The sequence below is a fragment of the Neoarius graeffei genome, chromosome 15 (genome assembly GCF_027579695.1).
Source record: "Neoarius graeffei isolate fNeoGra1 chromosome 15, fNeoGra1.pri, whole genome shotgun sequence".
NCBI lineage: Eukaryota > Metazoa > Chordata > Actinopteri > Siluriformes > Ariidae > Neoarius > Neoarius graeffei.
In genome coordinates, this window is record NC_083583.1 from 51,432,853 (window position 1) to 51,449,120 (window position 16,268).

A 16,268-nucleotide genomic window follows, 5' to 3' on the forward strand; every position below is an offset into this window, starting at 1 on the left:
GTACCTGAGTCTCAGCTGGCTCAGAATTCTCTCCCTTTCCCCCTTCCTTGTTTCTCTGCTCTTTCTCTCTCGGTCTCCTTCTTTCCTTCTCTGTATTTAGAATGTTGCTTCAGCTAGAAAATAGCATGAGAAGAAAGGAAATGTTGCAAGAGAATGCTGCTGTGGCTCCTCCTTATGTTTCCTGTCACGACTTTCTTGCCCGAGTCGCAGGCTTTCCACTCCATAGTGAACGTGACGCTTTAAAGACCCAACACGACCCTTTTTGTTACAAGGAGTGACTTTTTGCTTTACGTTTTTGTTTCACTTTGTCTTCATTCTTTGTTCACCTTGAGTTCATCACTGACTGTACCATGCCTCTTCTCAGAAATATTTGGATGTTTCTAGAGAGTTTCAAGGCACGAATACAGTATGTCCGCTCAGGCACCTCTATTGTTGGAGCCTCTCTAAGTATTGCTCCTTCACACTCCGCAGTTTAACGGTGTTTGAGCTACCTGTGCTGGGATCATTAGAAAGGCATCGGAACGGCTGATGTAGCCTGGGCACCTCTGCTCCTTTCTGTGTACGTTTTGCGGGATGAGCATGCAATTCCTGTAGAGTGGATTCTGTGGATCTGGCTTATTTGGGTAAGGGTCAGGATTGCTGAAGCATGTGCCATTCAAGCATCAGTTTTGTAGTGAAGACGTGCTTCAGAAATGAGCAGTGGACCAGCCGGATGGTGAGTCGCAGACGGGCTGTGTAGTGAGCAGGTCCGGTGCTTCACCGATGCAGGCTGGAGCAGGGGACACAGAGCGGGAGAGCTCTCGGGGGTCATCGTCTTCATTGTCGGTGATGTAGCCGAGGAAGAGAAGGAGGCAGGACATCAGCTACCTTGTTTAATCAAAGCTTTACTGACCTGTGTTGGTGGCGGTGCCTGATTATGCTCCCGTCTGCTCGAGGAGGCTAGATAGAGGTGCTGCTCCAGCTGTGCGCGCTTAACTGACTCTGCCCCATGGCCATGCCGCACGCTGGGGTCCAAAACACTGGTGCTGAAGCCGCGCTGTGCCTTCAGCACCATCGGCGCGGTAACGTGAGGAGTGACGCACTGGTTAGACTGGAGTTTTCCTGAGCCGCCGTCATCCTCACAATGTGAGCATTTTAATGTGGGTTTAGGAAACCGTGCATAGATGTGATGAGAAATGGAACTGAATATGCTCATGTCCATTTGCACTTGAGGAACAAATTGGCAAAGAGCTTACGGGTGTTAAGCCTGCAAGAGCATTTTTTTTTTTTTTGTAGAACAGCAGGCAGTATTTCTCATTATAAAATTGCTGAGATGGCTGGAGACAAATGTTCATCTGAGAGACTTTTTCATGATATTTTATGTCAAGGATGTTTCAGAAAATAATTCATAATGTATTAGGTCAGTTTCTTTAGGATAGTGAGGAAGAAACTCCAAACTATTCATTATTCATAAAACTGATCATTTAGTCTATATACACAATCCATGCTCATCTCAGCCCCACTTTACTGTATATTAAATGACCTTAACTACCACTTAAATATTTACAACCCCGAATCAGAAAAAGTCGGGATGGTGTGGAAAACGCAAAAAAAAAAAAAAAGGCTGCGATTTCTATATTTACTTTGACTTGTATTTCATTGCAGACAGTACGCACCCAAAACATTTCATGTTTTGTCCAGTCAACTTCATTTCATTTGTTAATATACATTCATTCCTGTTTCAGGCCCGTAACACATTCCAAAAAAAGTCGGGACAGGGAAATTTAGGGCTAGTAATGAGCTAAAACAATTAAAGGTCGGAGGTGAAACGTAGAGTATCAACTTTATTGTCTAGAAGAACGACCCAAAAAGCAAATTCAATCTTCCTGGTGTCTAATTTGCACCCTAAAATTGAATAAAATGGTTAAAATATACTGTTTTGCCCAATTTCCGAAGGTTTGTTTACATCTCACTTATGCGCACTTTTACCGCCAGGGGACCGTCATCATGACGTCATTTAAGGCAAACAGACTGGGACAGGGATGTGATTTTTCCGCGAATTCGCGGAATTCCGCTTTTTTCACCTCAAAACTTGAAGAAAAATTTTTTTCCGATTTTTCCCTCATTCACATTCGTATCCTATTCGTTCCGACTTTGTTTGAAAGATGGCAGCCTCAGATTTGCATCTTTACGCCTCGATCACGGAGGCTGCCATCTTTCAACTCTGTTTGAAGCGAGCTTACGTACAGCTATCTAACAAGCGCGTTCATTGGTTGTTACAGAGCGATGAGCCAATCACGTACCTCGTTTCATGTCAATGACGTAATTGCGTAAATGACGTAATTACGTCAATGAGATGAAACAAGGTACGTGATTGGCTCATCGCTCTGTAACAACCAATGAACGCGCTTGTTAGATAGCTGTACGTAAGCTCGCTTCAAACAGAGTTGAAAGATGGCAGCCTCCGTGATCGAGCGTAAAGATGCAAATCGAGTTAAAGAAATCGACAGAATAGTGAAAAAAAGTTCCGCTGGGAATGGTTGGAGAAAAACCGCGGCTCGCCTCGGGGCGAATTACGTCACAAGGCGCGGGGCTAGCGGGCCCTGCTCGCGCTGGTTCTTTGGGGTGTGTGTGAGTGAGAGAGAGTGTGTGAGAGTGAGAGAGAGAGAGAGAGAGAGAGTGTGTGTGAGAGAGTGTGTGTGTGTGTGTCAGAGTTGCATGTTGACCATTAAATTGGCTTGAATTTGTTAATCATGACAAGTTTTTTTCTTGTGTGTTTGCTTGCCATTTTAGTACAATTTTTAAGTCAGAAAACCCCAGAACCCAGGAGCTTCGGGGGGCTTCCCCCCTTGTCCCCCCACCAGGCCGCTGCCCTGGACCAGCTGCGGGCCTGCGGCCCCCAGACCCCCGGCTAAAATTTTCAGATAATTTCACCAGCCCCAAATCACATCCCTGCTAGGAGCAGCTCTGTGTTTACCTGCGAACCGAGCACACGTGTACGGACTTTGGTCGTGAGAGGTTGTGTAAAATGTCTGAAAGCGATAGCGATTTTGAAGTAGGAACCCTCTAGTCTGGCTAACGCGACAAAGCTCTCCGGGCTATTAGTCTGGCCAAGATATTAAGCCCAACCGTTTCCCAGAGCCCGTGGTTGACCCGCCTCCCTGAAATGCCTCAGTTTGCTACTGGTCGAAGCCAGAAAAGGCTGTGACGAAGCTTAAACCAATCACATCACTCTTTCCTCTGACGTATGCGACGCGACGGGGCTAACTGGTAGATTAAACTCTTACCGAAGCCGGTTGGGAGCAAGGCGAAAACGTCCTTCCTTTCAATAAATACCTCCAGGGCTGCTCTTTGCTCCGTTTTCAATGAGAACGTCCCGTTGAATGCTTTCAATACAGCATCTATGCGTAATAGATGCGGAAACGTGAATGAAGCGCTTCCGGCATAGATTCTGTAAACAATCTATGGCTTCCGGTCGCAGTTCTACTACGTCAGTGCCTTGAACACGCCTCTACCCAGGGCCGTTGGAGATGCTCAAAGTTGATTGGTTCCCGATTTTTCGGGAGCTTGGAAGAGCTGTAGATAGCTTGCCTGGCCAGACTAAGCTCGCAACAGGCCCTCGTGTTGCGTCATGCTTAGGATGGGCGGGCCCAGGCTAGGAACCCTCCAAATTAAATATCTAGAGGTGAAACCATATATGTATGAACCGATGGCCGTTGCGAAGCAATCTGTGAATCCAGCTCACTGGTTTGACCGTACGGCCTCGGAATCAGACAGCGACTCGGCTGACTCTGATTGCGGTGACCCCGGACCTCAACAAGACTTGCGCCCAAACGATTTATCCTGCTAATTATGATAAATTCCTACTTTCGTCGTAATACTAAATAAGAGCCTTTTTGAAGAATAATTAAACCGCCCTCCCAAGTGGATATAGGGAACGATTACTGGACAGTGCGCCGGTAGGCCACATTAGCCTGCCATCCGCGGCATTATACTATTTATAGCCGACTCTAAGCGAGGAAATATCCCTTTGTCTCATTTCCACAATGATTGTACAGGATCCCTCAGGATTCTTGACTTGTCAATTGCAAGCAAAAGTAAAAATGTTCACCTCCAATCTTCTCCTTTTTGCTTGAGCGTTGCTGCTCCGTTTCTTCTTTGACTGCTTGATTTTATTTCACGTGCACAACCCACTCTCTCCGCCTCGTCTCCTCTTCCGGAAAAAAACAACCCTCTAGCTTCACGCACACAATCCACTCTCTCCGCCTTGTCTCCTCTTTCGGAAAAAGCAAATCCTCTCACTCTGCCTCTTCTCCTTTTGTGGAAAAAGCCAACTCTCTCGCTCCGCCTCTTCTCCTCTTTTGGAAAAAGCCAACCCTCTCACTCCGCCTCTTCTCTTCCAGAAAAAGCCAATCCACCATCTCCGCCTCTTCTCCTCTCTCGGAAAAAGGTAAAAACTTCTTCCTGAACCGGTCCCGTTGTTACAGTTCACTGCACAATAATAAGGCATGGGTTTTCTTTGGAAATTCCCGAACGCACGTCTGCACTCAAGCCGAACGGCAATGCAAGTAAACGGAAGTGGACTCAACTCAAGAGATCGGTTTGTCTTGAATGACGTCACGCGCCGAGTGGTCACGAAAATCGCCGAACAGAAATTTGCTGCGATCCGCACTAACTTATTTTAATTATTACTTATTAATAATACTTCTTGGGACCAGAAGAAAATTACAGAGGGTTTTTTAACATATAAAGTTTCAAATGTGCATAAATTGAAAACCGTTGCCTATGAGCTTTAAATAATGATGTGATTTGAAATAGGTGATGGTAATCAAGATTTGGTATGAAATCAGTATCCAGGAGAAAAGATGGGTTGAGGATCTCCCGTTTGTCAACAAATGCATGAGAAAATTGTTGAAATGTTTAAAAACAATGTTCCTCCAAGAAAGATACGAATGTATATGGATATTTTACTCTCTACAGTGCATAAAATCATTTAAATCAGTGATTCTCAAACTGTGGTACGCGTACCACTAGTGGTACGCGGGCTCCATTCTAGTGGTACGCCAAAGAATCACTTAATTAAATATAAATAAAATTTAAAAAATAAAATAAAACGTGAAATAATATCCGAATGGATGAAAATATCTTATCAACCGATGACAAGAAAATGAAAGGAGATACAAATTAAGTTAATAATTTAAAAAAGTTTGCAAGTGCTTCTGGGTAGCCATACGTAGCGTACGTACGCATTCCCGCCGGTTCCGCTGACAGACGGTTATCCGCCATTGGTAGACTAGGCTGTGATGGGAAAAGGTGGAGGTGGCTTTGCTAATTATGACGAGTAGGAGAAGATTACTGTCGTGGCTTAAATCCGCGAATGGGAGCGTGGATCAGGAGAGAGGGAGAACTGAAGAGGACGTGTGTGAGCCGAGCGCGGATGCTAACGACAGTGGCAAAACCAGCCCCAGAACTGCTAGCAAACGGCAGAAACCAGTGAGGAGGAAGTATGACGGAAAATACATAAAACTGGGATTCATTTGGAGCGGGACAGAGGAGCTGCCCAGGCCACAGTGTGTTGTATGCGGGGACGTTCTGAGCAATGAGTCCATGAAACCATCGCATCTCAAACGGCATCTTACAACCAAACACAGCACTAAAGGACAAACCAATGGATTTTTTTTTACGAAAACGTGATGAACTGAAGCATTCCACCATTCTGTCCTATGGTACACCCGTAGCCAAAGCACAAGAAGCTTCATATCGCGCCAGCCTCCTGATCGCCAGAGCCGGTAAGCCGCACACAATCGGGGAACTGCTGTGTTTGCCATTAGCCAAAGAGATGACACGTATCATGTGTGGCGAGAAAGCTGCCAGAGTGTTAAACTTGGTGCCGCTTTCAAATGACACCGTGTCAAGGAGAATAAATGACATGGCTGACGATGTTAAAAAGACACTGATTGAGCGCGTTAAGAACAGTAGATATTTTGCCATACAGCTTGATGAGACTACAGATGTTGCAGATTTGGCCAATTTATTTGATTCATTATTTAAGTACAGTGTTTTATTTTCCTATATTTAAACACAGTGTTACTGTTCAAAGTACTGTGCGTAATGTTACAGTGGCCAACAATATTAAATATACTTGTTAAATAAAACCTCCGCCTTGTTTTTAATGAATACTTAGGCCTACTACGCTACTGTATTTTAATGTTGGTCATTATGGTGGTACTTGGAGAGCCAAGTATTTTCTGAGGTGGTACTTGGTGAAAAAAGTTTGAGAACCACTGATTTAAATGATTCAAGGAATATGGAAGAATTTCAGTGCGTAAAGGGCGCAAGCCTAATCTGAACACCTGTGATCTCTGATCCCTCAGACGGCACTGCATCAAGAACTGGTATTCATCTACAGCCGATATAACCACATGGGCTCAGGATTACTTTGGCAAACCTTTGTTAAGCTCTACAGTACAGAGTTACATCCACAAATGCCAGTTAAAACTTTACTGTGCAAAAAAACCCAGCCCAAACGTTAACTGGTTCCAGAAGCACCATCAACATCTCGTGGATCTGAGAGGGACCATCACACAGTGGAAACGTGTATGTTTGTCAGATGAATCAGTGTTCCAGGACTGCTTTTGTAAGAAATGGACTCCGTGTGCTCCGGACCAAAGAGGAAAAGGACCATCCAAACTGTTAACGTTTAAAAGTAGACGGCCTTTCGATTTCATAAAATGGGTGAAATTTACTTCCCTCTGAAATTTGGTCATTGTGATGTATATTTATTTCTGTAATATCTTTAAAAAATAAAACAAAACACAAACACACACAGGCCATTCTATGGCTGGGAAGTTATTTAATTTGAGGGGATTCCCGAGCAAATAACGTGTATGAAACCACTCGCTTTGCGCAGTCAAGCAGACAGAGAAAGTCTGTGTGCACATGTGCACGCTTACTGTCGTCATTCTTCTTCTTCTTCTAAATCTTTTGGGTTTTACGGCAGCTGGCATCCACAGTGTTGCATTACTGCCATCTACAGGTTTACCTTTGACCGTGCACTGACAGTTCCATCATTCTGTCGCTAAACGAACAGCTGATCACACCGAGGTGCTCGCTGACCGCCGATATTTATTAGTTTGGTCCTGCGTTTCCTTTCCTTCGCAACATAACGTCTTTTCTTCTCGCTTTCCGTTACTGTAGTCGGTCTTTCACGTTTCATTCGCATGCTCACGTCCTCCATTTTTCTCTCCTGTTTCAAATTTGTATCCCACAGTTTTGTCGCCGCAAACGGGGAAAGCCCACCATGTCATGCATGACGTAGTATCTTGTATTACGTCATGATGAAGCAGGAAAAAACAGCGGAGAATTTAGGGCCACGTGGATCTAAATTCATTCATTATTCTATTAAAAAAAAAAGCTAATAAAATTGGAAGTCTATGATTTGAATTCAGTAGGTTTCGGTCCACTAAAGCTGGGCATACACTGTGCGATTTTTTTTTTCTTTTTTTTTCAATCGTGGTATTCAGCTGCTGCTCACACTGTACGAGTGAATCGCAGGGGTAAACAGCACGCAGCTTACAATTCCTGTTCTCACACTATACGATCCGATGCTCAGATGCGATGCTCAGGATTTCAAACAGGTTTGATTTTCATCCGATCGATCGGGAGGAGGTCGTGAGGTGTTAATCGCTTGTCGTTACCCCATGTATACTACACGATCCGAGACGCACGATTGAGCCAAAACTCAGCCCGATCTCCAAAATAGTCGCACGAGTGAAAATCGTGTCAAAATCGGGCCAAAAATCGCACAGTGTATGCCCAGCTTAAACAAAAATAATTTGGAATACATAATATAAATATTTCAAATATTCCACAAGTCACATGTACAACAGGAAGCTGTATTGTCTGAATTTCCTGAAGATCATGGGCTGAAGAAAGTATGGTCTTTTTATTTTCAGTAATATTGACTGAGGAGTTCACTTTGATAGTACAACCAGGTTAGCTAAATTGTATATTAAAAATTAATTATAAAAATACATTGTAAGTAAATGATGTCCATGTGTCATTTGTAGGGTTGGCTAGTTAAAGTGCATATCATGGGTAAATTCAGGAGCAAGATCACTGTAATTCTCCTATTTTATATTAAACTTTGGTCAAATATCTGTCACATTCTGCATTCTCTGCAATTTTTTTACCTTGCGCAATACCAGAAAAAATCAGTTGAAATCAAGCCATTTGAGGCGAATTGGTCCGCCTCTGAAAAAACTTGGCATTTGGATTTCCTGGGAAACATTGATTTTCGTGACGCTGCGTGCGGGACGCCTCCCTCTGAATCCTACGTCAGCGCTGGTTTGTTTATGAGAAAACGACCTGGTGGTTTTCTGCAAACTTCTTCAACGTTATCGCGTAATTATTAAAATGGTTAACAGATGTATCGTAGGAGGGTGTAGCAACACCAATCTTGATGGGATTAGTACTCATCGTTTCCCGAAAGACCGGACAATGAGAGAGAAATGGGAGCGCTTGGTCTACACAGGCTGTGCACTGAAACCGTGCAAAGCTCGCGCAGCCTGCTGGCGCTTCCGCAGGTAACGTCACGAATCTGGCTCCAGACTCCCTTGGGATTTTTCCAGACGCGTTTTGTTATTTAATTTTTTTCTGCTGTAGACAGATGGCCTTGTGCAAAATTACCCTTCTGGATGAGTGTGTAAAGGGACATACTTTCATATAAAAAAAAAATTGGTCCAGAATATGCACTTTAAGCACTTTTTTTTTTTTTTTAAACCTGTTTCTTGGCTTAAAAAAAAAAAATCAACCATGTTACTCAATTAAAAACAATTGGTGCCTGTAATGGGCTAACGTGTTTTTTTGTTTTTTTTTGAATGGTTAAATGCACATTTTATTAGGTTTAATATTGAAAATGATATTTTTTTAAAAGGGTTTAATTTTTTTAAAAAGTCACAACTGTGGAATTAGTACTGCAATTGCGGCAACACCCTTGTACGTGCCTAAAATTATACTGTACCAATACCCTTAAATAATTAATTACCTTAATTAAAAATCTCTCTTCAGTCAGTTGTAATATTTCATTGCAAGGCAAATCATTAATTCAATAGCTCGCGCACCAGGCAAGTACAAGCTTCAATATGGTTGCCTGGAAACCTAACTGGTAGCGAACAAAATGTAATAACAAATGGCAGACTCGTTAGCTAGTTGAATGCATTAATTCAGACTAAGGGAAACAAACGCGTGTCTGATCGAGCACAGTGATGTCGAGCACCTCGTTTGTGCCTTCAACAAAAGCCAGCAGTTTGACCATGGTTAAATATGATCTTTCTGTGTTGTGTGTTTATAGGAAGAGGACATCTTGGATCTGCTGGAGCAGTGCGAGTTGGATGATGAGAAGTTGATGGGAAAGACATCCAGGCAGAGAGGAGTAAAGGTAAAGTTGTATTTGAAACGGCAACAAGCTCGCAAGGCTAACTATTCTTTCTTACACAATTGGCATCAGTCGAAATTAATTTGCGCCTGTCACTTCCGAGTGTGCTTTTCTTCCTTGACAACCCATGAGCCTACAGCGCTCAATGATCTGATGGATAGACAGACTCCCAGGGGTGCATTATGAGCCATCTGGAAAAATCAGGGCAGAAATGAAGCAGTTGAAATGCTGTGGGATTCAGTTTTAAGCAATTCCCACTTAAATATGCCATGGAGAGCAGCACAATCAAACGGAGATGGATGTTTGAATTCGACTCCGTCTCCTCAGTCTCCAGCTCCCTCTTCCTCTAATTGATTTGTTTAAACCTGTGCTCGCGATAGCTTCCTAAGTGTTAATTTTGCAAGAGAAAGCCGAGCTAAATTAGCTGTTGAATAACTGATGTGAATGCGTTATTAATGCTAACAGCGTGCTCCTTCCTGAGCGCAGGACAGGCATTCACTTCAATTAACTCTACTCCCCAATCTTTCTTTCTTGGAAGGAAATGATAAATTAATATTCCCAAATGCTTAGCGGTGAAAGGTGGTATCCGGGCAGAGTTACTTATACCGAATTAACGCATCTCAGCTGTGACATTAATCACAGGCAGGTCTACACCGTACTTGTCATCAAGGTGCACACCAAGGGCCATGTCACAATCCTACTCCCCCTCCTTTTCCCATCACTTTCTCTACCTGCTCTCTCTACTCATGTCACCTTAGCTAGCGCCGATGACAAATGCTAATTGGAGTCAGGATGAAGGCTATATCCGCCAAGGCGCTGACTCTGTCTCACATTGTCTTTCCCAACCAATGTCACTGGACATCATTGGCTTGGACATGTCTATCTGTCTCTGCAGGCTTTGTCCTCCATGCCTGAAAGCGCCCAGATGCCCAGAAGGCACAAGGACTATGAAGACAGCTCCGGCAGCTGCAACAGTAGCAGAACGTCAGGCTCAAACACCGACGAAGAGGACGAGAGCACCAATGACCTCCAGGAGAAGAAGGTCTCCATTGAAGTTGGCGAGAGCAGACAGAAAGCCTCTGAACGTTCCAGTAAGTCTGTGAAGGAAATGATTCTTTGTTAGTGCTCATCCGGGGCCAGTTAGGACAGTCTCCACTATGCTGCACTCATTCCCCTTCGTTTCTATCACAGCCTTTTGATGGGAAATCATTCCCTTGATGCTTTTCATACAGCCATGAAGGCTTCTTAATTACTTAAACAAACTTCTGCCATTGTCCTAGACAGACTTGCACACCCTTAAGCCGTTTTCCATCCAGACCAACTCTAGACACAATTATGCAATCTGGCGGTGTCAGCTGCAGCGCTAACCCTAAATTACAGATGTAAATCTAGTTTAATGCATTTGTTTACCTAATTAATACATGAAACGGGCAAAATCCATCTTTTTTAATTAGGGTCACAAGGATCTGATGGTGCAGTCCAGAGGCTCTTAATTTGACTGGCTGGCAGTAGCGGGTGATAGCTTGAGAGCTCTCTCGGCTCCCATACGCAGTGGCTTTAATGAGCTTTTTTGATGTGTTTCAGTCCACTAGTCTGTAAGGAGGCGAGGGTCTCAGCTTGGGTAAGGCGCAATTCATGGAGATCCTCACAGAAGGGTTTTTGGTTTACCTTGAAAAGAGAGCAAACAAACTCTAAGCTCTCCAAATGGAAAGGTTTCAAACTTCCTTGGGGTCCACAAACATATAGTTCTTTATAACTATAGGGTTTTTTTTTTTCCTAAACCTACCTTTCTCCTTCCATGCCTCAGGTCTTGCTATCACACCATGCCAGCGTGTATTGAAGTGCCACAGGGCCAGAGCGGATTGTTTAAAGATTCTTTTTTGCTTGAGCAAGCGGTCAAACCCTCCAGTTTTTCCATTAGCTTCGGAATGAAGGACAAAGCTGTGATTTGGCTGAAGTTTGAGGGGTGAATGAGTCGCTGAGGCTAGAGTGACTTTGACGCCCCATCTGGGGGTGGCCTAAGCTAAGCCCCTATAATGCGCACGACTTGGCAACTTCCTTCCCTCAAGACTTGCAGGCAGAACACCGAGGCCGGCTGGCCTGTGGACAAGCTGGAGGTCGTTCAACACTTCGGTGCGCGTGTGGGCAAAAAGCTGCTGCGGCTTTAATCCGAAAACTGCAGAGCCAGGCCACTAAGACCAACACATGCCTTGGTGATTAATGGAAGCCACAGTTATTCTGCGTTTGTTGTAAGGGAGGGGGAATCCTGACTTCATTTGTGCCTCAGTACAGGCCTGCCAGGGCTTTTGTGTGTATCTGAGAGTCTGGTAATTTTCTCTCTGACCTTAGTTATGTACTTCAAACACTTAATTCTGGCATCTTCTGTTTGTCAAAGATTTTAAAAAAAGGTTTTTTTTTTTGTATCCTCCCCCTCAGGTCGTGTGCACTGGAAGCCATCTCTCAAACCAGAGAAACTGGGCTCAGCATCATCACCAACACTCTCAGGACTCATCCGCCGCTCCGTCTCATGCCCACGCTCCATCTCTTCTTTGAGTGGACAGTCACCCAGCAGTGACAGTAGAGGCACATCAAACAAGAGTTTACCACAGATGGGAAGCACTGGTGTGGCATCAGCACATGCAGGAGCTTTGGCTCCGCCAACATCATTGGTTCGACCCCACACAGCTCTGCGCTCACACTCTCTCAGCCGCAACAGCTCTGCCCAAAGAATGCCCCACAGCAGCAGCCTGGGCACTATCCACTCCAGCATGGCAAGTATAACACACACACACACACTTCTTCTGCTTTCCTAAACCTGACTATATTCACAGTTATTTAATCCAGTACCATCAGCTGCAAAACTAAACCTAACTTGCATACAGTTGCGGTCAGACGTTTACATGAATGTTATGGCAATATTGAGCTTTCAGTGATTTTCCCTGAACCGTTCTTTTTCTGTCGCAGAATGATTGTACAACATCTTTAAAAGAAAAAAGAAATCCAATAACTTGGTGCAAAAGTTTTAATTTAGTTTGGATTTTCTGAAAACAACACAGGGTCAAAATTATATATACAGTGTCAAAAATTTACATACTCCCACTTAGATTATTAAATCGGTGGTGCTAAAAGTTCCAAAATGTATTTTAACTTGCCAAGGTCTCATAACCTCCTGTTAGTGGTCATGATTGACTTCAACTGGTAGCTTCACCATGCCAATATTAGAAGGGTTTGTTTGAAATGTCTCTTGGAGCCATTTCTGTACAACTGCAGATTCCAAGCTCATCAGTTTAAACAATTGTATGGAAGTACAAGTTATTGGGAAGTATAGCCATTTTGCCAAGCTACTTTGCTGGAAGAAGATTCAAGCTTTCCCCCTCAGCTGAGAGGAAATTGCTTCGGATGGTCAGAAACCAGCAAGGCACAGGATTGCCATGAACTGGAAGCTGCTGGAACATGGTCTACAGCCAAGCAAGTTTTACATCACCATGGACTGAGAGGCTGCCGTCCAAGAAAGAAGCCCCTGCTCCAAAATCTACACCTTCGAGCTCGACTAAAGTTTGCAGCTGATGCACATGGATGAAAAAACCTTCTGGAGGAAAGTTTTATGGTCACATGAGACAAATATTGAGTTATTTGGCCACAGTGACCAGAGATACAGAGGAACACTGTACCAGCTGTTAAGCATGGTGGTAGTAGCATCATACTCTGGGACTGTTTTGCTGCCAGTGGAACTGGTGCCTTCACAAAGTGGATGGAATAATGAAGAAGGAGGATGACCTCGGAATTCTTCAAGTGAGTGTTCCAACAGGACGATGACCCCAAATGAAAGCTGGCTGTGGAATGAATAAAGCAGGCTAATATTAAGTTTAAAACTAGTCCTGACCTCGACCTTACTGAAAATATGTGGACTGTGCATAAAAGTCAGGTCTGTGCCAGGACACCAACAAATGTAATTAAACTCTACTAATTCTGCCAAGAAGAGCGGTCAAGTATCCAACCAGAATTCTGCCAGAAGCTTGTTGATGGCTACCAAAAGCGCCTGATCAAAGAGAAACTTGCTAAGGGACATTTAACCAAATATTAAGTGTGCTGTATGTATAATTTTGACCCTGTGTTGATTTCAGAAAACCAAAATAAATTAAAATTTGTGCACCAAATTTTTTTTTTCTGTGAAAGATGTATGTTGTTAGGGAAGAGTGATAGTTCCACTAAGAAATACATATATTTTTTTTAAATTTCTGAGAAAAAAACTCAATTTTCGAGATTAAAGTCAGAAATTTCGAGAAACAATCTCAAAACTTTTGAGAAAAAAGTCAAAATTTTTGACAAAAAAAGTCGAAATTTTCGCAGAAAAAGTCAATTTTTGAGAAAAAAAAGTCGAAATTTTCGCAGAAAAAAAGTCGAAAATTTTGAGAAAAAAGTCAAAATTTTCGTCAAAAGTTTTGAGAAAATAAACTCGAAATTTTCGAGAAAAAAGTCACAAATTTAGGCTACCAGGAAGTACCAGGTCATTCAGAGGTTACAGAGACTTGGTCTGCTACTACTGTGTTTAGTGCTGCTGAAATGGACGACTTAATCAAATGTTATTTCGGGATTGGGTTTAATAACAAAGAGATCCTTGCAGTCTTGGCACAGAATCACAATATTGTCGTGAATCACATCACCAACCGACTTCCTGTACCCCGGTTGTCACAACTCTGAATTCCATGGCTCTGGTCTCAGCCATTCATGTCTACCGGCCGCGAGTGAGTGTCACTTCCGTATGGAAGCCCGCCTTCTACAGATTTCTGACTTTTTTTTTTTTTCTCGGAAATTTCGACTTTTTTTCTCAAATTTCGACTTTTTTCTCGAAACTGTTGACTTTTTTTTCCTCGAAAATTTTGACTTTTTTCTCAAAAATTCTGAGTTGTTTTTTCTCAGAAGTTTCCAAATAAAATATAAAACCCTGGCCCTATTGCTCTGCCATAATGTTGTACAATCATTCTGCTGCAGAAAAAGAACGGTTCAAATAAATCACTGAAAGCCCAATATTACCATGATATTCATGTCCATGATTACATTCCTGCCTGTGTGGGGAACCTCTGATCGCAGCTGTATGTATATATGGTATGATGACTTCATTTACCTGCTTTTATTAATACACAAAGCAAGTAAAGTCAGTCTTTTTTGAATTAGGGTCACTAGAGCGGCAGCTACAATTATTGACACCTTAACGATCTTTTGGCCGTTGCAAAAATAGAAAAGACTTTCAATACGTAAATTGTGCATGAATAATTACTCAAACTTCCACTGGAAAAACAATGAGTTGATTCCTGATTACTTAGCGTATCAGATCACGTGACTCCGTTCCACGATTATTGACACCTAGATGATTATTTATAAAAAAAAAAAATAATCGGTATGTGGTATTAAGTTAACAAAACATAGTTTTTATTTAAAACTTGTTTTACATTGACTTATATTTAGTACAAAATATAGTTTATATAAATATACGGTGGTGTAGTGGTTAGCGCTGTCGCCTCACAGCAAGAAGGTCCGGGTTCGAGCCCCGTGCCCGGCGAGGGCCTTTCTGTGCGGAGTTTGCATGTTCTCCCCGTGTCCGTGTGGGTTTCCTCCGGGTGCTCCGGTTTCCCCCACAGTCCAAAGACATGCAGGTTAGGTTAACTGGTGACTCTAAATTGACCGTAGGTGTGAATGTGAGTGTGAATGGTTGTCTATGTGTCAGCCCTGTGATGACCTGGCGACTTGTCCAGGGTGTACCCCGCCTTTCACCCGTAGTCAGCTGGGATAGGCTCCAGCTTGCCTGCGACCCTGTAGAAGGATAAAGCGGCTACAGATAATGAGATGGGAAAAAAATAAATATATGGATGTCGGTGTTTACGTAAACGAGGAAGTAATTCTAATGTTTGTAAACAAATGAACTGATAATGTTGAACCTGTGTCAGAAAATCTTTTTGTTCCACTTTCTACCCACTTTCTAAATATTTTCGTCGATGCCATTTTGTTAATAATTCGTTGTTTGTATTAATTTCTAGTTTTGTAGTTTACCAATAAATATCAACAGGCGATTGACATTGTAACCACATGAAAATCCAGGTCAAAGGTCGCATGTCATTCCTCGAACCAAAATATAAAATGTCGACTGATATTGTAATATGTGGTAGATATTTACAACAAACTGTTAAAAAAAAAATTCTGAATGGAATAGAAAAATCTGAATATTTCAAGCATGTAATTTTTTTTATATACTAGGAATTTAATTCTGATCTAATTCTATTTATTCCAATCGGATTGCAAATACTCTATAAGCTCCATTCTGTTATGAATCAGAAATTATTATAAATCACAGCACTTTTATTTTTTCAAGTACTTCATCTACTTCAACAACGTTACACAAAGCTCGATCCATAACAGCAGTGTTGTGCAAGTTCACACTTTTTTTGAACTAGTTCAAGTTCAGTTCAAACATGTTAAAAGTGAACTGTTCACGTTCATAGTTCGGTTTTAATTCTGAACTAGTTCAAAGTTCAGTTCATTTTACTTTTAGGTGGGATATGAAAATAAAGACTAAAATCATATGCTACATTCTAGCTCAAAACTACTCGCATATTATAGATATTATATTCTATCACACAAAATGGAAGTTATTGTACATACTATATATGGAAAAAAGGACAAAATATTTTGATTTCTTCACTGACTCAACCACTGCTACCAAAACGTTAGACGTGACTTCAAACAAATGCTTTCAGTTTCAACTAACAGTAACTTCTAATAACTAGAGCGACAACTAGACTTCCTCATAAATGTGTGTTTTTAAAAAGATGACTGCCAATATGTATATACACTGAAG

General features: G+C 42.4%; 1 protein-coding gene across 1 annotated transcript in view; it reads left to right on the forward strand.

The window, feature by feature from the left end:
* The window catches only part of ttll7 (tubulin tyrosine ligase-like family, member 7), a 184,839-nt gene that overhangs the window by 130,691 nt on the left and 37,880 nt on the right, over positions 1 to 16,268 (forward strand). The window contains exons 14-16 of the mRNA XM_060941574.1: positions 9,332 to 9,418; positions 10,311 to 10,506; positions 11,852 to 12,186. Coding sequence (XP_060797557.1) covers positions 9,332 to 9,418; positions 10,311 to 10,506; positions 11,852 to 12,186 — 618 coding nt within the window. The remainder of the gene's footprint in view (positions 1 to 9,331; positions 9,419 to 10,310; positions 10,507 to 11,851; positions 12,187 to 16,268) is intronic.